The following is a 24,270-nucleotide window of genomic DNA, read 5'->3' on the forward strand; positions in this document are numbered from 1 at the left end:
TTCCACTTCCTTGAACTGGGCCTGTCCGCAAGCTTTCTAAACAGAGCCCCAGCACACCTCCACTGACAGTGACAGCACTTTGTGGTCACGCCCTTGGACTGCTTCCGACTGCAACAAGTGGAAGGTGCTGAAGAGAAGCCCAGCGGGTGCTAACGATGCTCCTTGCCATTCACCATCACCCAGACCCCTCTACTTCCCCAGACTAACTGTGTAACAGCACCAAGGCAGCTCAGCCATGGAAAAGTGTTCCTGTATTTTTGGATGTCTTTAGTGTGATGAGTGTATTATCCTCAGTAAGCAGAACCTCAATCTGTCTCCATGTTTTAGTTCTCCCTCTGGCCTGCTCTGTCATTCTTGCCCAGAGACAAGGAGGCAAACCACCCCCATCAGAAAACAGGTGTTCACTGCTTCCAGGACTGCCATTTGGGGATTTGGACTGGATAGTATAGTTCCAAAGGGCTCGTCCAGTCTCATTCTGCAGGAGTGATCCGTCTTCCTTTCCTCAGTGCCTGTCAGAAAGCCCTCCTTCTCCTGAAGGTGGCAGAGGGGTGTGGTGAGCAGTGACTCACTCAAGCATTGCCACGCCTTAGGCCGGGGCATTTGTTTGTTTGTTTGTTTGTTTGAGTGCATTGTATCTTTTACCACACTTGTAACTATAGATTTAAAAAAAAAAAATAGTAACCAGAAGTCCATTTTTGTAAACAGCTGCTGTTTGGGCGCCTCCTCTTACTCATCTGGATGAGTGTCGTTCCTTTTTCCAAGCTGTGGTCTCTGGACTGCACTGAGTCAGACAGAACTCCACAAGAGAGCTCTTTGAATTGCTGGTTTCCTCCCAGTGACTCTTGACATGCTGCCAAGAAAGCAGGGCGTAGCTTATTAATTTTTTTTCTTTAAACTAGACTGATTCATAGAAACTCCTTTAAAACGCAGTGAAAAGACACCACCCCATTGCACATCCTGACACAGCAGCAGAGGGAAACTTATAACTCCTGGCAGGCAGGGCACTCCCTCCACTGCAGTGCTGTACGTCGAGAAGGCAGGACTCAGGCAAAGCAAGCTCCTTCTTCTAAAGGTGCCAGAACCAGCCCCACGACAGGGTAAGACCGCTTCACAGAATCCTTTGCAATGCCTTCTCTATTCGGTATCATCCATTCCTTTGCTCTAACAGCTCTGTTTTTCACTTTTACCTCATTCCCATGCTTCTCTATACCTCCGAGTGGGACCCACTCATGGCTACACTTTAAACCTTTATATTTTGCTTTGCAATCCTACTACACATTGTGCCAAGGCACCAACAGAAAGTATTACAGGGTCTGAATGCAATTGCACACCATTTGCTAAGGTAACGCTATTCTTGCCAATTGCCTTGAGGGTGTGTATGTGTGTGTGTGTGAGAGAGAGAGAGACAGCGGAACCTTCTGTGCAGTGAGGAGAAAGGGAGTTGCTTGCACATTTTTGTGCAATGACACATTTGCAAGTTTTGGAGTCGAGGGCAGGTCTCTGAAATCAATGTTGCTAATTCAGATTTACACCAACTCGACTCGGATCAGACTTTGTCCTTTGATATATTTTTTTTTTCAGATTTCCCTCCTGCGTTTGAGTATGTCAAAGCTCTCTCATTTCATTGGTGGCTAGCAAGTCAGTGGTTTTAAAACATAATGAAAACTTTTAAGTCTGTGAAGGCAAAAGAGTTGGCACAACTCAAGTCAGAGCTGGGAGGGGACATCTTAGAATCCTAGCTAGTGAGAGTGAAGCTTACCAGAAGTTCTAACCAAAGACATATGAACAATGCAATTGCATGTTACGTTACACCTTCTTGGCAGCCAAATCCTTGAGGTTGGGAGTAATGAGAATAAAAGCAAGAAAGACAAGGGAAGTGTTGCAAACAATAGGAGAGAGACACAGAAAAGATAAAGGGGATAAATGAGGGTGGAAGGCTATTGGTGGGAAGTAGAGTGTTGTAGAAACTGGCAAATTTCCCACACCTCCCTCCTCCCACACTAAGCGCCCTTCTTCAGCAATTCTCTCATTTCCCCATAAATATATTTCAAATCTGCGCTACTCCCATTTAATTCTCAGCCTGTCTGCAGAAGGTTGGCATTTAGCCCATTGATGTGCACATTTGTAACTGTTGCCTTCCACCCAAGAGGCAGCTGCCTTTCAGTGGAGGGTGAAGTGGCCAAGAGAGAGGGAGTCTATAGAGTTCTTACAGAGCCTTCCAGGGGAAAGGCACTTTTGGGAGTGTAAGTGCAGTCCTTTGGTGGTGTTAATATTAAAATACATGATTTGAGAAAGTCTGCAGGAAGGAAACAAAAGCTGAAGAGCCTTTTGCTGGAGGGCACTGGTACTCCCTGCACAGGCGCTTGTGAGAGTGGCTTTGTCTAGGCGTGCCCTATTTCAACATCTCTGCAGTGAGGCGAGAGAGGGTTTTTTTCTGAACACGCTGAGAAGGGCGTGGGACATGGTGTGCCTGAAGAAATGGGGCCTTGTTCATCCCTGGAGTAGCTCCATTGTCCCCTTACGTGTCCTCCACAGCAATCGGAAATGTTTGCCAAAAAAAATTTCAAATGTGCCAGACTTACCCTCCTCCTCCCACCCACACACTTTGCACAAACACCTGCGAGGTGTGGCGGGTAAGCACTAAGACTGAAAAGAGGTCTTTCCTGTGCTTCAATGCAGATTATTTCACATGACAATGCAGAGCAGCCCTGCTGAAAGATACCGAATTGCATGCTGCTGGAGTGATGGCCCAAAATAGGGTAGTAATGCCACTGCATGCTGTAGTGTCTTGCAGTAATTATTATTCTATTATTGTAATGCCTAGAAACCATAACCAACACTGGATCCTGGTGTGCTAACCACTAGACACAATCCGTGACCAGTGCCTGCCCCCCAAAACCTTATAGTCTAAACAGACCAAGGTGGGCAGGAAAACAAAAGAGATTATACCCATGGTCCCAGAAATGCCAGATCTCCAAAATGGCAGCCTAGCCTTTTAATCCCTGAACAACATCCCCTCTTGTAAGAGACCGTCTACACTCAGCGAGGGAACACAAGTGAAAGGAATGAATCCTGCTTGTTTTACTCTTCCAGAGGTCCTGTAGGAGTCGCCTCTGCCTAGGTTGTCCTGCAGAATTTTTGTACAGTTTCTGTGTGACCTGCAGCACATCAGGTGGGACTGACCAGGGAACAGTCTGTACCTTTTGTTCATACAATTTCAGACCTCATAAGGAGGGGAATTGAGCCCCTCCCATGGAAAAACCTGAGGGAGGTGGGCCCCACAGAGAATCCTCTGATTTTGGACAAGTGGGATACAGTGCCACAGAGGTGGCTGACACCCCACTTCTCCCTCTTTGAGCAGAGTGAGCTGTGCACACAAGGTCTTCTCAGCTTGTGTAGCACCCGCCAGGAGTATCTTTGGGGCCTTCCACTTGTTCCATTCAGAAGCGATCCAAGGGCGTGACCACACAGTACTGTTGCTGTTGGCGGATTTGAACTGGAGCATGGGCTCTACTTACAAAGCTGGATGACAGACCCAATTCAAGGAAATGAAATGCAGCTGATTGGCTTCTTTGGTATTTCGAGCAAGGCCCCGAGGAAGGGAGCTCAGGGTATGTCTGGACAGCTGCCGAGAAGATGCTTCCTGGCACATGAGAGCTCTGCTAAAGCGAGCATGGTAAAACCAGCAGTGTGGACGCAGCAGCAGCTTACGCTCGCTGCACGGGGTTGGGCGGCCAACTCTCCCAGACTGGATGCTATTGCCACAGATGTGTCTGGTCCATCTGGTCCGGGAGAGTTGGCGGTTCTCTGGGGGTCAGGCAGGATTGTACTCAAGGGACTAGCTCCAATGGCCTCGCTGCACGCTGGCTCCAGCAGCGCTCGTGCGTGTCTCTCAGCCACTGCCAGGAAGCTGTCTCCAGCTGCCATCTAGACATATGTTTGGCTAAGCTGAGCCAGTGCAGGGACATTCTGACCTAACTCTGTCCTTAACTTTGTCCACGAGGCGGCTGCAAGTGTTGCATGACTCCATGGCACTGCGGCCTGGCAGCCAGCCAGAGCCTTCCTCGATATGTGTGCCTGAATTTCTCCATACTGAGGACAAGTGAGCTCTGTGCTAACACTGCCTCCCCTGCGGCCACGTGTCATACGTCTCTTGCACAATGGCAGATTTCCAATCCTGCCCTAAATTCCCTCTGCTTGCTGGGCAGAAACTATCTTCCAAGCATTGTACCCAATGTGCAATGTGCTAAGAAACCAGAATGGGCATCCAAATGGTGGGCGTTTATACTAAAATACCCATGGGGGGCCATCTCCCACAGGCTGGCAAACCTAAGACTTTCTCAACAGTAGATACATTTGCATTTATGTTAGTGTAACCTTGTACCTGAATAGCAGCAGAAGGAAAGGCAGGCCAGTACTAAGAGAATTTCATTCCCTACTTTTCTGTCTTACTTCTGTTCTTCTGCAAAGAGGCTAATTAATGCAAGGCAGGTCACAGGAACTAGTCTTCCTACTTTTCCAGCATTGCAAAAGCCTGATGGCAGGAGGGATCCAGAGCTGAGGTGCTTTACCTCCTCCTGACCAAGGTAGAGGCTCACTTCCCATCCCAACCATTCGAAGATGGATCCCTAATTTCTCAAGGATCTTCCCTGCAATTCAAGTGCTCACAGAAACAAACAAGAAAGTGCTGAATGAGCTTCTTCTTCAGACATATCACCACCATCTTGCCTGCTCGTGTGAAGTTCCTTTCAGGGCACAAAGCATTCCCGGTCACTTCTTTTCTGACAACGCTTGTGGCTCTGAGACTACCTTTGGAAGGAACAACAGGATGAGATGGCAGCTGCTGGCTGGATTTCTATAAATCTTGTTGTGAAAAATGCCTCATAGACTAATGGTCTTTAAGGTCAGAAGGGAGTACAGCCTGCCTCCCTAGATATCACAGGCCACCAGTAGGACCCAGAACCTGCTCACTAATGCTAACCACCAACATATTACAAGAGACTAGACTATTACATGCCACAGGCAGAGAATAGGAGAGACCCAGGTGCATAAATCCCAGAAGCCCCTGAAATTATTAAGTGAAAGAGATCTAGATAACCCTGGCAAGTGACCTACACCCACATGCTTCAGAAGAAGGCAAAACAATGCTCCTGGTCACTGCCATTCTGACTTGGGGAAAAATCCCTTTCCAACCCCACATCTGACAATCAGCTAGACCCTGACCACGTAAGCAAGAATCAGCCAGCCAAGCACCAGAGAGAGAAAATGCTCAGAGCCACCTCTGAGCCCTACTGGCTCAACCTATCCCGTGTCCCATCTTCAACCAGAACACCTCTAATGCTTCAGAGGAAGGAGGCAAAAAAATCCTCCCCCCCCCCCAAAAAAAACCCCCCAAAAGCCCAAAACTTAAAACTCTCCCAGAATACAGTTGGGTGAGACGGAGGGAAGGCAAATCCCTTCCTGACCCCAGTTGGAAACCAGATGAACTCTGGAACCATGAGCTTTTGGAACATAAGACAAACTCAGCTGCTATAGCAACCAAGATGCAAAACACTAACTTCCATGATGCATTTGAAAAATCCTCCGCAAAGCTGTAGCTTCATCCACATTGGAGCAGAGGGCATTCTGAGAGCAGCTTTCCTACTTTTATCAAGTGTGGCCTATTTTATTTTGTTTCACTTTCGTGGTAGAGAAGGACTGCAGGCCAGATGAAGAAGATTCAGCCTCTTCCCCTCCCCCCGCCTTTCCCACTCTACCCCACCCCTCTTGAAGGCATGGTCCTGTATGTCAAGCTGCAGTCTGAGGTATAGGATTTTCCCCACCAAAGAGGAATCCTGATTTGTGCAGCAAAGGAGACAAGAGCCCCACAGTAAGAGTCTAATGCTGTGGTGTCCAACCAGTTCCAAAGCAGTAGCCACTATAATGGTTACAGCTATAGCAAACTCGCCACACTCAATTGGCCAAATAGTCACATGTGGCTAGTGACTAGCATGTTGGACACCACAGGTCTAAGGAATCGTTGAAGTGCATGATTGAACCATGACATTCCGGGGATAGATGCAGAATCAATGGGCCATGCTTGCTCATGCACATTGCTTTATTTTGCTGGCAAATCAATTGGGAGGTTTTCTGGGACCTCATCATCCAGGTGCCCACACCTTGTTTTACTTTCAAGCCTCAGTGATAGCTCTAGGGAGGCTGCCCTTGTGATTATTTTGGTGCTGTAGGAACACACCGGAACACACCTTCTGATTAGAAGGTGCATGAGCCAAGCACCTTTTCTTCCCCACATTGCTCACTCAGGCCAAAGTCTGCTGGGGCATTATTAAAGCAACACCTTTGGAGTCCAATGTCCAAGCACTTGTCATCACTGAGTTATATCTGAGCTGTGCCCCTTTCAAGGGACAGACTACGCCACATGGAAGGAAAGGGGGGAGCAATCAGGACAAGGGGACTGAAGTGCAAAAGAGTCTCGGGAGGGGGACAAAAAAGCCACAAGCCGATCAAGGGTTTGGTAAGGTGCGGCTGCCTTCTTTGGCAATCACCTGCAGTGCTGAAGTCTGCCATTTGACTGCTAGTAGTTTGCACCAAACATCCAGGTGCAGAGCATTTGCCATGTTTAATCAGACATGCCACAAATTCTTTCCTAACCCTTGTGGAAATCAGTTTATAATCTGGGAACAGGAGATCTAATTACCTTTGTTACAAATAACTGTGCGTGTTATTATTGTTCATGACTCCCAGCCCTCTTACAAACAGCATTTATGACCTCTTGCAGCAGTGACATATACGCTGCATAATGAAGTAATGCACTTGAATTTGTTCTAAACTAAATCACCATTCGTTTCTACATGTCCCCCTTATTCTAACATTGGGGGAGGATATTAGAAAAAGAGAGGGCTAGCGAACAGTTTGCACTTTAGCCAGCACAATCTTTCCTTAGCTAGTGTTCAGACTCAGCAGCTCTTGAGGGCACCATATCTAAACGGGCACGTGAGGGCAGGTTTTCTGGTGACAGCAACAGTTTTCACCTTTTTTTTAATTTGCAGACCTCTAAAAAATTTGTAATAGAGATGTGCTCACCCCTTTGGAAATCACAGGCATAGTCTGTGCACACTACCCTGGGCTCTGCAGGCCACAGGTTGAAAACCACTGTTCTGTGGTACCAAGAACCTTCCATGGACCCCTAAGACATGGGCTTTGTCTACACTTAACAGTTCGAAGCACAGCTGCAAGAGCACTTTAAATGAAAGCATGACCACAGCAAGAGCTCTCCCAGTGCTCAATGTAAACTAACTCCATGAGAGGTGTAGCTAACAGTGCTGTAGCCTGGTTCACACTGGCGCTTTACAGACCTGTAACTTGCTGCACTGGGGGGAAGGAGGATGTTTTTTCACACTTCTGAGCCAGAAAGTTACAGCACTGTAAAGTGTCAGCGTAGACTTGGCCTTAGTCTGACACACTTTTAAAAGTCAAAGGGCCATGCCCGCCCACTTTTTAACATGGGCATAGGAGCCTCGGGGAGGGGCTGCCCATTTTACACAGATTCCAGCACTCCTGCTGCAGTGGCTCCCAAATTGCCCAGGGCACATGTGTTACTCTACAACTGAGTCTATGGCCCTCCAGAGATCTGGAAACTGTTGCTGTAGTGGGGGAAAGGAGAGGTCATCTGACCAGGATACAGCACTCTCATTCTCTCTCTCTCTCTCTCTCTCTCTCTCTTTCAATTCAGTTTCTTTGAAGAAAAGTTTCACAAAGATCTTCCCTATTAGACCAGGCTTTGCCCTCACGTCCTCCTACCCCTTTTTTCCCTTTTTTTAAAAAGAGGAACAATTGGAGGGAAAGCTACCCACCCCCCTCCGGCTAGAGGCTACAAAACAGAATGGTGTTCCAACAGGCTTCGCTCTCAGTCTTTTGATAGTAGCGTACTGTACTATAACTCATGGACAGTTTAACGGGATCATGACTGTAAACCATTTTCTACAATACATGCACTGACATACACACCCGCATGCAGCAAAATTCAGATACACTCACACAGATGGGCTTGTATCAGCTGCTCAAGCGAAGTTCCCTGTGGGGCACAGAGCACGTAAAAAATAAAAAAAAATTTAGAAGACACAAGCGAGTAAGTTCACAGACACACCCATAGAGAAGTCATGCTAGATACACACACATGCAGTCACAAGCAGACTCACAGAGACACATGCAGAGAAATAAACATGTGCATGCCAACACACACACACACACATACAGCCTCCAGCCCATCCATTGTACACGTCTAAACATGCTCGTTTCTCTCTGTGTTCCTTTTCATTATTTTAGGATAAGTTCCAGGCTCTCCCAACATTTTACTGTTTTAATTAACCAGTTTTAGGAATAGAAAGCCTGAGACTCTTAACGTAGTGCAGTGCATAATGCTCCAACCCATATTTCCCGAATTCTCTTGAAGTACCAGAATGGAATGTCTTACTTTACCACTCACTAAGCCACTGAAACATTCACTCTGGTTTCTCCTTACACCCCCCTAGTCTTTCTCCTTTCCCCTTTCAAGCACTCAGCCCCTCCCTTTCTCCTTACACCATTTTCCTCCAGCCCTGGCTGTTGGAAGCCTGCTAGACCTCAGGCAGCTTTCTCTCTCTATTCCCCTCCCTCCTTCCGAGAGAGCTTTGGAGTTTTTATTGAGGGTGTCACATGGGTTGACGCTCCAGGGCTTTTTTTTCCTGAGAAAATGCCAATTTCTCAGCACTTGCCTTCAGCAGGGAGAGGTTCACCCACTCTCAGATGAATCATAAACATCACACAGAGGAAAAACCCTGTCAGATCATCTTTGTTATTCTTCCTAGTCTAGGACTGTTCCCTGGAGTCATTCTCCAAGGCTTTGTCCAGTCCAGTTATAAGTGACTCAAGCAATGGGGCTTCCACCACTTCCCTTGTGAGAATACTCCACAGCCTAACAGACCTCACTACTAGGAAATATTTCCTCATCCCCAGCCAAAATATTTGTTTGCTTAATTTCATCCCATCACTCTCAGTTAGAATCCCTTGGGCCATGCTGTGCAATTCCACTCTTTCCTTTATGTTTACACCTATCAGATAATTGGAAGTGGCTGGCATATCTCTGCTAGTTATTGTAAGGCCAACCTATGCAACTAATCAGGCTTTTTAATCACACCCCTTAAACCAAAGTCTCCAAAAGCACATGTACAGACAGACTCCCAAGAGATCTCTCTGCTGGGAAATCTGGCAATGGACCCACATCTTAATAAAAGGCACCTGATTTGCAAACTGAGCTAAGCTGGTGAATCACAAGCAGAATCTCAAAGTCTGATTTGTGCATGCTACTGTAACCCACACATCTTCAGGGTGTGGTGCACTGTCCCATCTAGTGGCTCCAAGACCACTATAGCCTTAGCTAATAGAAAGCTGGCTTTTAGCTCCTGCAGTAAAAGCTCATGTTCTAAACTCCAGAGGTCCAAAGTTCACACAGACGAGTGAGGGTCTGTCAGCATTACACTACCTTCACATAATGATGTATAAGCCCTGTGTCAACAGGGCCTCTGGCTTTACTTAGATCTGAAACAAGAAGCAGACCAGAGAGAAAAATGGATCCTTTATGACGTTTAACCTTGTAATCTGTGGAGCCACCAACTCTTTCAGTGGGACCAAATAATCATCTCACCGAGGCAGGATGACCTTTGCATCTTTGGGTCACGACAACTGAGTCTATCCATTGTGAGACAGCATGTGAGCATCACAGGGCCTGACAAAACAGCCTGTTGGGGTGCTGAGATATTAGGTAAACCTACAGTAGGCCTGTGCAGCAGCTCCACGAATCTGCAATTGGTGATGCTCTATCTTGAGCCCCCTGATTGTGGTGATACCCTAACTAGCACTGCCCAATGCAGATCTGCTTTAAGTGATGTGCTGGTGCCAGAGCTATTCCTTTGTACCAGCTGTAGGGTGACCCATCCAGTTTTCTGATGTAGTCTTCAGATCTTCACCTTCGTTACCAAACACTCCTGGCCTTGATTAGTGCCATTGTCTCTGGTATCTGTCCCTTTGGTGTGCACTCAATCCAAGGCGGCAACTAGTGCTGGTTGAAAATTTTCCATCCAAGCTATTTTGCCAGAAAGTTGGGTTTGAATTCAATGACTTTTCCCCCAAAAGAAGTGTATGCTCTCTGCAAGTGACTTTTTTTTTTAAGGTAAAAAAAATCTAATATGATTGTCTTCCCGCCTTAAACTGTTGTGTAGCAGTGCTGTGTGCTATGAACCAACCCCTATGTTCTCCCTAGAAGAAGCTATCTTGCAGCAGCTGGTGAAATGATCCCCATATGGACAGAGTTTGTAAAAGCAATTTAGGATCTGTCATGACAAAAAGTGCTATGGGAATATCAGCTGTTGTTCAATGCTATGCATTGATAGCATTCACTCCATCCATGATCTTGGAGAGGTGGCGTGGGGGAAGCTCTTCATCTACCATTGCCAGTACTAAGTCTCTCTTCCGTCTCAAGCCATCCAATGCGAAAGCCAGGCAGGTGGGTTCATGTCTTCTCTTTTCAAGTCTGGCGTCTTCCTGTAACCATTCTACCCATTCACCTAGGCCCAGGCCCTGATTTCCCATCATAAAAGGTCTGCAGGGGGCTGCTGGAGGGTTTCCTGAGAATTTCACAGGCTCTAGTTCCTGGGTATGACACCACCCCAGATCTCAAGAGGCAGCACTGGAAAGGACAGGCTCTATACAGAGCAATTGTAGGCTTAAGTCATTGAAGTTTTGAATTCTTTCGGATGAGCCAATGGAAAAACTGGCAACTCCAAGAACATTGGAACTGAACCACAGCGCAATAAAAGCCGGATAAACTCCAATTCCAGTTGCAACCAGATGGGGGGGAAGGGAGAAGGCTATACATGTGTTGCTCTAGCAATGTGACCCCGCCCTGCTGATGAGACATATGCCTCACTCCTGCAGAACAACCCAGGCACTTTCTATGGTGCCTTGAGAAGAAAAGCACAGGTAGCACACTCAGAAATGGAAAAGACCTTTTATTTTGCTCTCCCCTATCCCCAGAGCTCACTGTATATTGAATGGGCCACAGGTACAATGAATAGAGAGGATGGTCATAAAAGACTGAAAGCTAAATACAAATTGACATTCCCCGAGGAGCTCACATTAGGTAGCATGTCTAGTGATAGTAGCCATCCTACCTGGGAAACAGGAATGCTAAAAGTGACCTAGCCAGGACTAAGCATGAGCTGCACACTAGATGTGAGTCGAACTGGTCAGAAAAAAGAAATTCACAACAAACAAAAAATGAAAATTCCCAAATCAATTTTTGTTTGACTGTTTCATCAGTGATATTCTTTTGGGGTAGGGTGGATTGGGTTTGGTTGGAGGGTATTTTTCATTTTGGGTGGAACATTCTTATAATGGAAAGGTATCGTTCAGTTATTTTCAAGATTTTACAAAAGAAACTTTTAAAATGAATATTCTACTTAGCTTGGTCAGGTGACATTTTTTTAAAAAATTCCATTTTAAAAAATTATGTCCTTTAACAAATATAAACTTGAAAAAAAAACTTTCCCCAAAAATATTTTAAATTATATTTTCCAATGACAAATATTTTCTAGTTGAAAAAAATGTGAAGACCTGCAGTAATGACTTCCTATGTGTTATGGCAGTAAAGAAAACGAATGCAGTTTGGATCACCATACACAGATATCTGAAATCAGGAAGCAAAGAAGCTATGATTTCTCACAGCCAATAGCACTTGGGAGTCCATGTTCTTTTTTCCCCAGTTTCTGTAATTCTGGGATTTCCTGTTGGTTATGAGCTAATGCCGATTTTGGACAAATGGCAAACAAGTCGGAAAGTTTGGCAGCCCCGAGAGAGTGGGAAAATTGTATCATCACAGTGCAAATGCCACCTCGTAATCTTTAAAAGCAGCTCTCTCACGCACAAGGCTGCAATTAGGCAAAGGGGAAGACGTGAGGAAGGTGGGGTATATGAGTAATGCATGCCATTTGTGTAACTCTAAAAAGCCTTTCTGTATGACAAACGTTATTTAAAAAGATAGCTGCCGTGTTCTATATTGCCTTGTCACTGCTCCCCTCCAGAAAGCTACAGCTGAATTCTTCACCTGACTCACCTGGCCCAGAGTAACTGCAAATACAAAGCAGGTGTTTGACACTGCTCTCACCTAGCAACAAGAGAGAGGGAAGGAAGGACAATAATTTAGTCCATTTATTTAACCTCCACATTTTCAGAAGCAGTTCTACTGGCCAAAGAAGATAAACGAAAGGGCCCAACACATTTTTGCTGTGTCTTATTTCTGTGGCTCTAATTACAAAATACTGATAAATGCCTTGTCTGTAGGTTAGACTGAAATTCTAATGCTCTGCACTTGCCACTTCTGTCCTCAATATCATGCTTCTGCCCCTTGATTTTATTATTTCAGTAAAGAAAACAGTAGCCTGGTTTACAGTAGTCTGAACCCACCAATGCTAATCCTTAAATCTCTCTTCTTTTTAAATCACATATTCATTAGAAACACGACAGAGTGTCAAGTCTTTCTTGCATATAGGGGAGCAAAGCAAAGGAATCAGAGGCATTACACATGAAAGGTGTCTTCACACAGTACTATATGGAGCAGATTTCTTTGAATTTAAAAATAAATCAGGAGCAGCCCTACTACAAACCAATGCTTGAGGGGCGGCGGGTGTTAAGGAAATGGCAACCATTTCCATTTTAGGAATAAAGGATCTGAGCAAAGCACTCCAGCTCTTCTTAGCATATGCACACCATGCTTCTGGTGGCACATGACCAGGATTCATCACCGTTTTTGCTCCCTTGGTTAAATCATTAACTTCCCCAACCTGGGCTGGGTACTGATGAGTAGCATGACATGAATGCTGATCCATTTACCCCGTCATTTACCCATCCTTGCTCACTGATTCCAGTTATCCCATCTCCCACCCTATCAGATCCAACCAATAAGCCACTAATGCAGCAGTCTGTTTTCTTTCCCTCTAGAGCAGCCCAGAGGTTCCTCAATTCTGGTATTCTCGTTTAACAAAACAGATCAGACCACCAGCCTGCATAGTCCTATATTCCCTCCAAAAGTGCCCAAAACAGCCATGTCAGAGGAAGACAAATCTCTGCCCTTACCAACTCATAACACACCAGGCTAACCGACTAACACTATTGTCGGGTGGCGGATGAGGAAAAGGAAATCCTTGCTGACGTCTATGGCTCCAGAGGGCAAGATGATCAATTTCCTGGCATGTGAAACTGGAGTATCACTTTTCCCTGCACTGTACCTAACCTTATTAATGGTCAGACATATATTCCGCCTATTTTAAATAATTACCCACAGTATTTTCAAACCCTGCTCTGCATTTCCCACAAGACTGGCTACAGAGCCTCTCTGACTGCTCTGGCTGATTTGCTTGGGGGACAGGCGGTGCTGTGACCAGCATTTTTAGAAACATTCTTTAACACAAGGCCAATGTTTCTGAGGTGGGTTTAGACCAAACCTGTCTACTTTCTTAGCCATGTAAATACTGGTTTATTGTTACAATAATCTTGATTCCAGCACCCACCTTTATTTCTTCTCCAATACTTTTTTCCCCTCAGACTCATCTGCATTTGAGACCCTCCCACACACGACTGAGAAGCCAAGATGTTGGTGCTACTGGCTGGTATTTTTGTGGTCCACATTGCCACTGTGATCATGCTGTTTGTCTCCACCATTGCCAACGTAAGTAATCCTGCTTCTGAACAAGATGGTCTGGTTGGAGCTATCTCAGTCTCTGTGCAACTGGAAAATTTGCCTCACCCACTAACAGAAGCTGAAGATATTATCTCACCCACCTTGTCTCCCAGATAGACTTCAGATGCCGAACATTCAACTCTTCCACACGGAAGGGTGTGTCTACACTACAGAGAAAGATCAAAGCAGCCACTGTCAATCTTCCAGGGTTCGAATTAGTAGTCTAGTTAAGACAGCTAATTCCAAGTGAGAGGGGCACTCCGGTCCTGCTTTCACAAGGAGCGAGGGAAGTCGAAGGAAGAGTGTTCTTCCTTCGACTTCCTGCTCTGTGGACAGCGCCAAAAGCTGAGTTAAGGTACTTTGACTTCAGCTATGCAATTAATGTAGCTGAAGTTGCATTTCTTAATTCGACTTTGTCCTATAGTGTAGACATACCCTATGAACCTCAGACACCATTGAAAGGATCTGCCATAGAGTTGCCAGATTTAGGGAGTACCATGGCAAATGTTAGCCAGTGGGGACATGGAGCCTCTGCCCAGGGGCCCTGACAACCAGGGAACTTTGGAAACATGGGTGTCCCACCTCCAGCAGGCATGGAGGGGAAGTAGCACCAGGCAGCAAGGGACGCCCCAGCACCTGAAGCCCAGCTGTAGCCCAGGACTGGAGGATCTTTGGCTTCCTGACACAACTTCGGGGCCAGGTTGGAGGAGCTCTCACTCCCTGCTGTGGCCCTGGGACCTAGTGGTGGGAATGCCAGAGCTTCTCTGGTCTTGAGGCCGCACTGGATGGGGGTGGGGAGGGAGAAAGGAGCAAAAAGAGGGCTGCAGACAATGGTGGTGGGAAGAATAGGGTGGGACCATGGGCGGAACAGGGGGAGGACCACAGGGGGAGGGGCAGAACAGTGTGGGCTGTGGGTGGAGCCACAGTCAGAAAGTGTAGAATGGGGACAGGGCCTCAGGCAAAACACATGAGGAGGCACCCCCCCACACACACACTTGCTCTGGCCTAGAGCCCCATGAAACCTTAATTTGCCTCTAAGGGATTAGGACACCCTCTTTCAATAAATCATAACATGCAAAGGAGCAACTCAGAAACCATAAGGAGCCTGATTCATGGCTGTGTTACTCCAATTTGATGGTGGGGTAACTCCCTTGAAATAAATGTATCTCTGAAAAAAACAAAACAAAACAAAAAAAAAGCCACTTTAATTTAGATGCCACCCTGTGAACAGAAAAGCTCGTAGGCTTGAACTCAAACAAAGGCAGCTTCAAGGTGATATTTCCACTCCCATAATTTTTAGTAGGCATTGGGAACACCCGTACACGCCCCACTCAAGAACTAGTTGAGCAAGTGAAATTAATGGAGGATAGTTTGGAGCTCAAATTTATCATCCCATCTGCCAGACAGTCTGTTGTATAATTATAGGGTGGGTGCTTGTCTCTTTCTGAAATTAAAAGGTGTTTTATGAGCTATCTGAGAAAAACTAAATACAGTTATTGGTAGCATTCATTGCTAAAACACTACACACAACACAAATAAGGACCGGTCCCTGCCCAAACCAAAAGCACTTTATAGCAACAGAAATATGCAACTGATCTATAAACATACTGCAAAATTGCAACCACCAAAACACTCCCACCCCAAATAGTGAAAATGGACTAATACAGTTCATTCCACATTCCCTGACACATAATGGCATCTCATTTAAAAGAAACAAAAATAAAGATTCTTTGGATAATACTCTAATCTCATTGGCTGCACCAGTTTTACATGTTTCGGAGCAGATTAGTGCCACCTATGGCCAAGGAATAGGTATATTAAGTTGGCTGCATTCTGCCCTCACGTAACTTCATGCAGTGCCACCAAAGTCAGCTGGGCTGTGTGACTATAACTGATCACAGGTGACTAACATTCTACAAGGTATTATAGCAAACCTAGGAGAAAAAAAAGTTATATAACACATGTAGTTCATCTCCTGCCAGATTACAGTAGTTGGCAGCCAAAAGTTTATGCACTGAAAATTCCCCAGATTACACAGAGCATGTGATCCAAAAGTATATCCATACTGCACAAAAAGGCCAATTATTGCTAGGGATTTGTGATTGTAAATTGTTGGGCTAATGGCCAAGTAACTCACAGCAGTGTGAATACAGAAAAGATTTCCAGGGGAGAGTTTCTTGAGCTGGAAAGAACTGATAAAAATTCTGCTTGGTGTCAAGGTACTACTGTCGAGGTAATTATTCCCAACATGCTCTTACTCACTAAGTCAAAAAGGAAAACTCTTTATTTGAGTGAATTTTTTTTTAAAAAAAATCCTTGTTAAAGAAAAAATACTGTCACATTAGTGCAAATGGGGATAGGAGTGCATTGTGTCCAGTGCCCTGTAATACCAACAGAAACAACCTCCTGGGAAAGCCCAGTGCTCCATCTTGTTGGGCATATTGTCTCAAAAAAATGTTCATTCATCGTTCAAAAGAAAGTGCAAACTCCATATTGGAACTCAGTGTGCAATCCTGTCTCACAAGGGGAAATTTCTTCCTGACACTGCCAGCTCCATTTCAAATTTCAGAACCTAATAAACGTGACGAGGTTTCCTGACTTTCAGAGACTTCACCTGCACAGGCAACAACCACCATTTATGTAACACAGAGCTGGTTCCTGTGCTTTAGTTTATGCTGCCCCTTTGTGGCAGCTCCTGTCTGAACATTAGAGCTCCCAAACGACATGGAAAGGGCAGACTTGAAAACCAACAAGACAGAAGACACAGAGCTTAAAAGCACAAGAAACCCCAGTGAACTCTCAGTTTATCCTGCCCCCCCTGGTGGTCAGGACCCCTCTTTGAATGGGTTCGCCAGGGCTGGTTTAGATTTGCTGGGACCCAGGGTGAAGCCCAAGCCCCTGGGCAGTGGGGCTCAGATTGCAGGAGCCAGCCTGGGGCTAAAACCTTTGAGTGTCAGCTTTGGCCCTCCCTGCCCAGAGCGGTGAGGCCCCCACAATGGGACAGTGGGACTTGGGCAGGTTCTGGCTTTGGTCCCTACTCCTGGGGCAGTAATTTTTGTGTCAGAGGAGGGCTGAAGTGCAATGAAGTTTGAGAGCCTCTGGTCTAGAGAGGCTGGCCCAGCAGAACTAGATAGACAGCTCCACCTAGTAGACTCTGCAGCCAAAAGAGGAGTTAGGATCTTTAATGAAAGAAAATTGGACGCATTTTAAGAAGTGTGCAAACTTATATGCAAAGTCTAGAGTTCCCTAAGGAGGTCATCGTACCAATGACAAACTCAAAGCTTCACGCTTCAGTGTGATGCTCCTGACACATCACGGCTTCCAGCTAATTGCCACCTTCAATCAAGTGTCCACCTATTCTGAGGACACCTCCATTTGTGAATTAAGTCTCCATTCAAGACACTGAAACTGCTCCCAAATGGTTTCAAAGCCAACACAGCTGCAGCATGTGTGAGCACCCACTGTGCAGTAAGGATGTTAAGGACTAGTTGACTATCGATAAGTCAGTCTACTAGTTCAGTGTTTCTCAACCTTTTTTTTTTTAAAGAAAATACCCCTTTTCCAATAAATAAATAAATACCCCCAGTACCTATAGTTTTCAGACACACACAATTTTTTTCTACCATTGTAACACATTTGTTTAAAAAACGTAATCATAGCCACACATTTTTGGGTGTAAAAAGTACAAAAACAATAAAGCGCTGTAAAACTTAAAACAAAAATTCAGTTTTCTCCAAATTTCAGTTGTGTTGATGTACACCCTAGATTTCTCTTGAGTACCCTTAAGGGTTTCTGCCTGAGAAAAACTAGACTAGTCGACTAGTCGATCCCCCCTTCCCTTGCTGCCTCTATCAGATAGAGGCAGCAAAATGGGAGGGAGGGGATACTTCAAAGCGGCAGCGCCACACAAAGCCAGTATTCAGGCTCTGTGCGGCGCTGCCTCTTTGAAACGCTGCCACAGTGTTTCAAAGGGGCAGCACTGTACGGAGCCCAGGGTCAGCTCCATGTGTTGCTGCTTTGAAACGCCAAGGCCCCCGCTGACTCCAGGCACCATGCTGGCACGTCTGCTTTGAAATGCACAAAAGCCCCCGCTGGGACTAGCCCTGGGCTGCACAGGGAGTTCCGCATTCCTCCTTTGAAATGTACAAGAGCCCCAACGGGAGGAATGAGGAAGGAGGAATGAGGAAGTGCCTATCGACTAGTCGAGTAAATTAATCGTTAGTTAACAACCCCAATGTGCAGGTGATCACAAAAGAGATGTACCCCACTGCATATGTGCTTTTCTCTTATCATCTTAGCTGCCTTAGCTAATAATACAGAAATGTGAAATCATCCAGGCCTTTTCAAAGTTCAGCCAATATTCATCCAGTGACCTCATGTGACTGTGAGTTCCACAGGTTAAATATTTCAATATGCTATTTGTTCTTAGTGTACTTCCCTTTAATTTCATTGAGTGGCTCCTTATTGCCACATTACAGGGCAGCACAGAAAGGAACCTAAGATCAATTTTCACTATATTTTGGTAATTAAGTCCCCCTCTCCCACCGCCTCAAAAAAACCCCTCTCTTTTTCATCTAACGATCTCAAGTCTTTCAGATCTCTTATCCCAGACTACCTTAGGTCTTTGTTGAGTTCCATGCACTCAGTCAAGGTTTTATTGCTACAGAAGCTTCCAGCAGTCATTGTTCTTCTTAGGCCAGATCAGCTGATAGGCTGGAACAATCATTCTCAGAATTGTCAAGAGTAAAAGATTGACATGACTGTTTTGTTCCATTTCAGGTCTGGTTGGCAAATGCCAAGAACTCAACAGGACTCTGGCTAAGCTGCACTGAAAGTCGCTGCTCTCCAGTATCATTCAATGAAGGGGATATGTGTAAGAGATATTTTCTTTAGGTCGTGATATGACGTGTAGTTTGAAGCCCTATAATACATTGTGGTACGGTTATTGATAGTGTTTTCACATACACACTCTTTCTTTCTCTCCCCACAACCCTCTATGTTTCCAGCTTACCTCAAGGCAGTGCAAGCCTTCATGATCCTGTCAATCATCTTCTCATTCATCTCATTGGTCATGTTTGTGGTGCAGCTCTTTACCATGGAGAAAGGAAAACGCTTCTACATCACCGGAGCCGTCATGCTGATTTGCTGTAAGTCCAATCTCTGTGTGTCGTGTTACTAAAAGGCTTAAACATTCATGTGGGTGCATAGGTAACACACACCCCTTTCCCTCCCCATCTCCCACACGGCAGCTGCTGGAGCCAGTAGTCAAGTGACCTTGAAAGCCAGGTGATCTGGGGATTGCATGCAGTGGAGAGAGGCAGGAACAACGGCTGGGCACCACAGGGAAAGGGTGTGGCTTTCTGGGAAAGGAATCTGAATATAAGGGGGAGACCTGCCTACGGTAGCCATGATTCAAGCTATTTGAGGGCATCCAAACCTTTAAACTGTGCCTCCCTATTATCAGGCTATGTCTAGACTGCAGGCTTCTTTCGGAAGAAGCTTTTCCAGAAGAGATCTTCCAAAAAAACTTTTTCTGAAATAGTGTATCCACACTGAATGGGTGCTATCTCGCATTTAAGCTGTAATTACTACGAACGGAGAGGCCACCAGGAGACCTGTGCTTTTTCCTCTTCCCTCTTCTTGTGAAAGAACTCCTTCTTCCCCATCCACACACACCTTTTTCTGAAAGAGCTCTCGGAAAAAGGCTTCTTCCTCATAGAAAGGGGTTTACCAATGTCGGAAAAACCCCTCTGTACTTTCGATTTTTTGTCAAAAGAACGCAATTGCAATGTGGATGTAAGTGAAGATTTTTCAGAAAAATGACCGTTTTTCTGAAAAAACTGTAGTGTAGACATACCCTCAACATATACTGTTATTTTGGGGGAGAGGCAACAACTCTCATAACTCCCCAAAGTTGGCCCATTCTTATGCAGCTGGCTGAAAAAAAGTGTCCCTCAAAACTTTTCTAACAAAAAAATAGCTCTTTCCTAAAAGGAATTTTTTGTTGAATGTTTTCATTTGAAGTTTTCTAGTTTTATACTGAAAAACTGAAAATTGAAACACTTTTAGCATAAAAAATTCAGTTTTCAAAAAACTGAAAAAATCAAAATGATTACATTTCTTTTGCAAATATTTACCATTTTCAAACTAGTCATTGTGCATGTGCACATGCGTGTGCATGCACACACACACACACACGCACACCAGGGCTACGTCTAGACTGGCATGATTTTCCGGACATGCTTTTAACGGAAAAGTTTTCTGTTAAAACCATTTTCGGAACAGAGTGTCTAGATTGGCACGGACGCTTTTCCGCAAAAGCACTTTTTGGGGAAAAGCGTCCATGGCCAATCTAGACGCGCTTTTCCGCAAAAAAAGCCCCGATCACCATTTTTGCGATCGGGGCTTTTTTGCGGAAAACAAATCTCAGCTGTCTACACTGGCCCTTTTGTGCAAAAGTTTTGTGCAAAAGGGACTTTTGCCCGAATGGGAGCAGCATAATATTTCCGCAAAAAGCACTGATTTCTTACAGTAGGAAGTCAGTGCTTTTGCGGAAATTCAAGCGGCCTTGTATAGACAGCTGGCAAGTTTTTCCAGAAAAGCGGCTGATTTTCCAGAAAAACTGGCCAATCTAGACACAGCCTATATATATATATATTAAAGCAATCAACCCTACTACTGTACCAGTAGAATGCTACTGGAATCAATGGTAGTATATACTGTCTGGGATGGCCGTGTCCATTGTCTGCAAACTGCTTTAGTAAACCTCCTTCTGGATTCAGTGGGCCCTATCAAAATCTCTGAAGGTTTTATCACTGACTCCGCTCTGGGGCAGAATGGTCTCCACTGCATAAACCATACACTTCCAGAGTATCTTGCTCCACAGTTCAGTAAAATTCAAAAAGGTTGTTTCAGAAACATAGTCACTGCCTTGGTTATTCACAACCCATTGTCTGGAGCACAACAGGGTCTTTCCAAGAAAGAACAGGGATCGGTGATAATGTTTTCAAACTGCCAATACCCTCAGGTGGTGAAAGGGGAAGTCCTCTTATCCTGCTCCCGCTCATCCCTAATACTTTTGGAGGCCGAGGGCATCAGACATTTACATAAAGTTTAGATGCACCCAGAGGCAATGTAACTCTCCATTTCAGATTACAGTTTGGTTTATTGCTCTGCACTGCTTCCCGCAGCTCCTATTGGCCAGGAACGGTGATCTGTGGCCAATGGGAGCTGCGATTGCCTGTACCTGTGGAGGTGCAGATAAACAAAGCGCCTTGCAGCCAGTTAGTGGCTTGCAAGCCATGACTCAGCCACGACCCAGAGTTTGAAAACCCCTGCACTAGTAGGTGCAGCTTGAGTACTCCTGAGGGAGCCAACAGTAATAGTCCAGCAGGCCTACCAACAGGGGGGGCAAAAGGAACAGTTGTCCCAGGGACCAGAGATTAAAAAGGCCCAGGGTTCCCAGCCACTGCCGCTGCTACTGCAGGAGCAGCAGCAGCTCCAGCCCCAGGCCCTTTGAATTGCTGCTTGAGCGCTGTGTGGAGTGGTCCAGGCAGCTCTAATGGCTGGGGAGGAGGGACCACATTGAGCTCCAGGTGACCTTAAATGCTGGCTGCTTTCCAGCCCCACCCCTTCCACTGAGGCCTCACCCCTTCCAGGAGCACAGAACCAGGTTCCTACATTTTGCCCAGAGACCGGCAAGTCTGACAGCACCCCTGTACACCAGAAGCTGCATTTTTATACCATTTCCCACAACTCTGGAATCTGAATAACTACAGTAACCTTAGCATATCTCCAGCTTATACTCCACAGAAACCGTCCAGTACCAAACCAGGATGCACAGTGCCTGTGCTCTTAAGAAACCCTATGCCAAAAAACTAGCATACAGTGCTAACGAGCAGTCCTACCACAATGCACAACCGTGGGCTCCCACAAATCCCACAGTAATAAACATAAGGAGGGCAGCTTCATCAGGCATATGCCACAATATCACTCACTGCAGTATCTGCAATGTCCTGAAATGATTCAGGTTTTCAAATATCTTCCAATTCTTTCTTCCCTCCTCTTCTCCTACAGGGTTGTCCATTTTGATTGCTGTCTCCATCTACACCGCCCGATTCCCACCGCACTTCACGCAGCCTGCCTACCACCATGGCTACTCCTTCATACTGGCCTGGATCTGCTTTTGCTTCAGCTTCATCATTGGCATCCTTTACCTTGTCCTGAGAAAGAAATAAGGCTGAGAGGAGTTCAAGGAGTTGGGGGAGGGTTAGAAATTGGGGATGGGGAAGATGAGGAATCAATCAGCTGGAAGAACTGTTTGGCCAATAACACCAAAAAAAGCCCACCACAAATGAATCCACCAAAGAGCAAGAAACAGCTCCTGTCTAGCCAGCACCTCCTTGATCCTGAGCCTTAAAGTTACAGTCAAATGGCCTTGTCACCAGATGCTGCTCTCCTTCCTCGCAAAGTTGGGCTGTGCCTTAAGGAACCACCAGACTCCGCATCACCAACTTGGCAGCACATCAAGGAAATGAGAGCTGCATCTTCCTTCCTCCCCCTTCCTCCCTATTTCTCCATAGCATGTGTTGTGGGTGGGGCAGTGTGGGATAAGACATTTTGCCTAAGAGAACAATGGGATAGGCCCTTTTTGTTACATTTTTATAAAGGTTAAAGACATTATATCTGGAAACAGCCCAACTAGACTAAACTTCAAATTTTAACAAATATTATCATTGCAAATTTATTGCCATCCTGTTTCCTACTTAAGAAAGAAACTAATTCCCATGAATAAATTGGGGAAGAGGTGGAGGGATGGGAGGAGAGAGGGAAGGAAGGAGACAGGCAAGGATTATAGTAACAGAGGATGCAGTTATAACTCAGCGGTATCCACCCCAGGGAGTAATCTGGTGGGGTGGGGGGTGTCTCTCCACTATAGTTGGCTGTGTATCTCTTAACACAGCAGCATGATGAAGAACTCAGGGAGTCCCTATGAAGCCATGAACAGCCAGATTTGTGATGCATGTGCTCTATAAGCCACGGGACTGAAGGGGCTTTCCAAGCTGATCCCTGGGGCAGCCTGTTTAGGCTTGTGGGATCTCACTGTTCAACACTGAATTGGGTTTTTATAACTATCTGTAGGTAATAGATTTTTCCTCCTCATTGTATGGGTCATTAATCAAACCCCACTGTGTCAATGTCAGTCACTTCAAAGTAAGAGCCATTTAATGGCAGAAGAAATAAGGCCTAATAGTTAGAAGGGGAGGAGAGGGAAGTGGGGAAATTGAGAATCAGGAATCCAGCATTCTGTTCCCAGCTCTGTCACTTTACCTGTTTGTGACTATGTTCTTCCATCTGTAAAATGATGTTAGTTATTCCTACCTCCCGGGGGTGTTGAGAGGCTTCATTAATTAATGCCTATACAAGGAAATCCTCACACAAAAGGCTGTTTGGGAAAAAAATAGCATTGTTGTGTCATAATTGCAGGAATAGAGTTACTGTCTGCATCAGGGTATCCAATCCAAACATTTCTGTCCCTTTGGAAAGCTTAAATAGTAAATGGAGATTGCTAGTGGCAAGGCCTCAGGACTCACTGTGGTTATGTCCACAAATTAGAGCTCGGTGGCAACAAGAAATTCATGGGTGCAGGGTTAGTTGGAACAGTATTTTCTTTCACGCTTTCTCTGTTACATTCTCTTTCCATATAGACTTTGTTAATTCGGTGGACATATTTTAGTACTGTACGCGGCTGTTTCTTTGACAGAGTAAGTGTTTATTTCTACAGTCATTGTAAATATTTTGATACAAATGTTTCTAGCTTTAGGGATATAAAATACAATCCAATTCCCTTTATTTTACACATTTTTGCCTCTTTATTATTATTTTTTTAAAGAAGTGCTTGAGAGGATTAATGAAGGTGTTGCTCTTCCTGCCAAAGAAAGCTCACTCTGCTCTGATGCTGAAAAACGACCAGATGGTGGCTGGTGCAGATTATACAATTTCTCTTTGGGTGTATGCCAGGCTATTGTTTTGCAGGTTCTCTGCAATTCAAGCAGACGCCACTGTACTTGGCTATGCTTGGTTCCCATTTTCAAGCTTTCTTCATAGCCATGAGAACTGGATACTTAGTTACAAAAGCAGAGGTTCTGATACAGTCCCATGACTCCAGAAACTCACACTCAAGGCAAGAGCCCCTCGTGCTTATGTTTCAGTTTCACCCTGGGCATGAGTAGGACCCAGTTCCAACACCAGCATTGTAAAGATTTACTATGTACATCTTTATTTTGGAAGCTGGGCAAGATGACTGACTGGAGCCCTGTCCACCTTCAACTTCCATGATTTAATGCCTGGTCAGGTCTAGGACATAGTTAGAGTGTGGTACATACTCACAAACGGGCTCTAGGAGAAATCAGCTTTAATGGTCTGTGACTTCTGCTCCACAAGTATAAATTGGCTGAAATATCGCTATGGGACATGAGAACCAACTGGAAGGAATACTT

General features: G+C 45.4%; 1 protein-coding gene across 1 annotated transcript; it reads left to right on the top strand.

Moving 5' to 3' along the window:
- Nucleotides 1–917: 917 nt before the first annotated feature.
- EMP1 (epithelial membrane protein 1) lies at nucleotides 918–23,628 on the top strand. The gene is made up of 5 exons (XM_006110410.4): nucleotides 918–1,097; nucleotides 13,636–13,759; nucleotides 18,551–18,644; nucleotides 18,778–18,918; nucleotides 21,848–23,628. The coding sequence occupies exons 2-5, from the start codon at nucleotides 13,682–13,684 to the stop codon at nucleotides 22,006–22,008; spliced, it is 474 nt and encodes a 157-aa protein (XP_006110472.1). The 5' UTR covers nucleotides 918–1,097; nucleotides 13,636–13,681; the 3' UTR covers nucleotides 22,009–23,628.
- Nucleotides 23,629–24,270: the final 642 nt, after the last annotated feature.

Source organism: Pelodiscus sinensis, chromosome 1 (genome assembly GCF_049634645.1).
Source record: "Pelodiscus sinensis isolate JC-2024 chromosome 1, ASM4963464v1, whole genome shotgun sequence".
Lineage (NCBI taxonomy): Eukaryota > Metazoa > Chordata > Testudines > Trionychidae > Pelodiscus > Pelodiscus sinensis.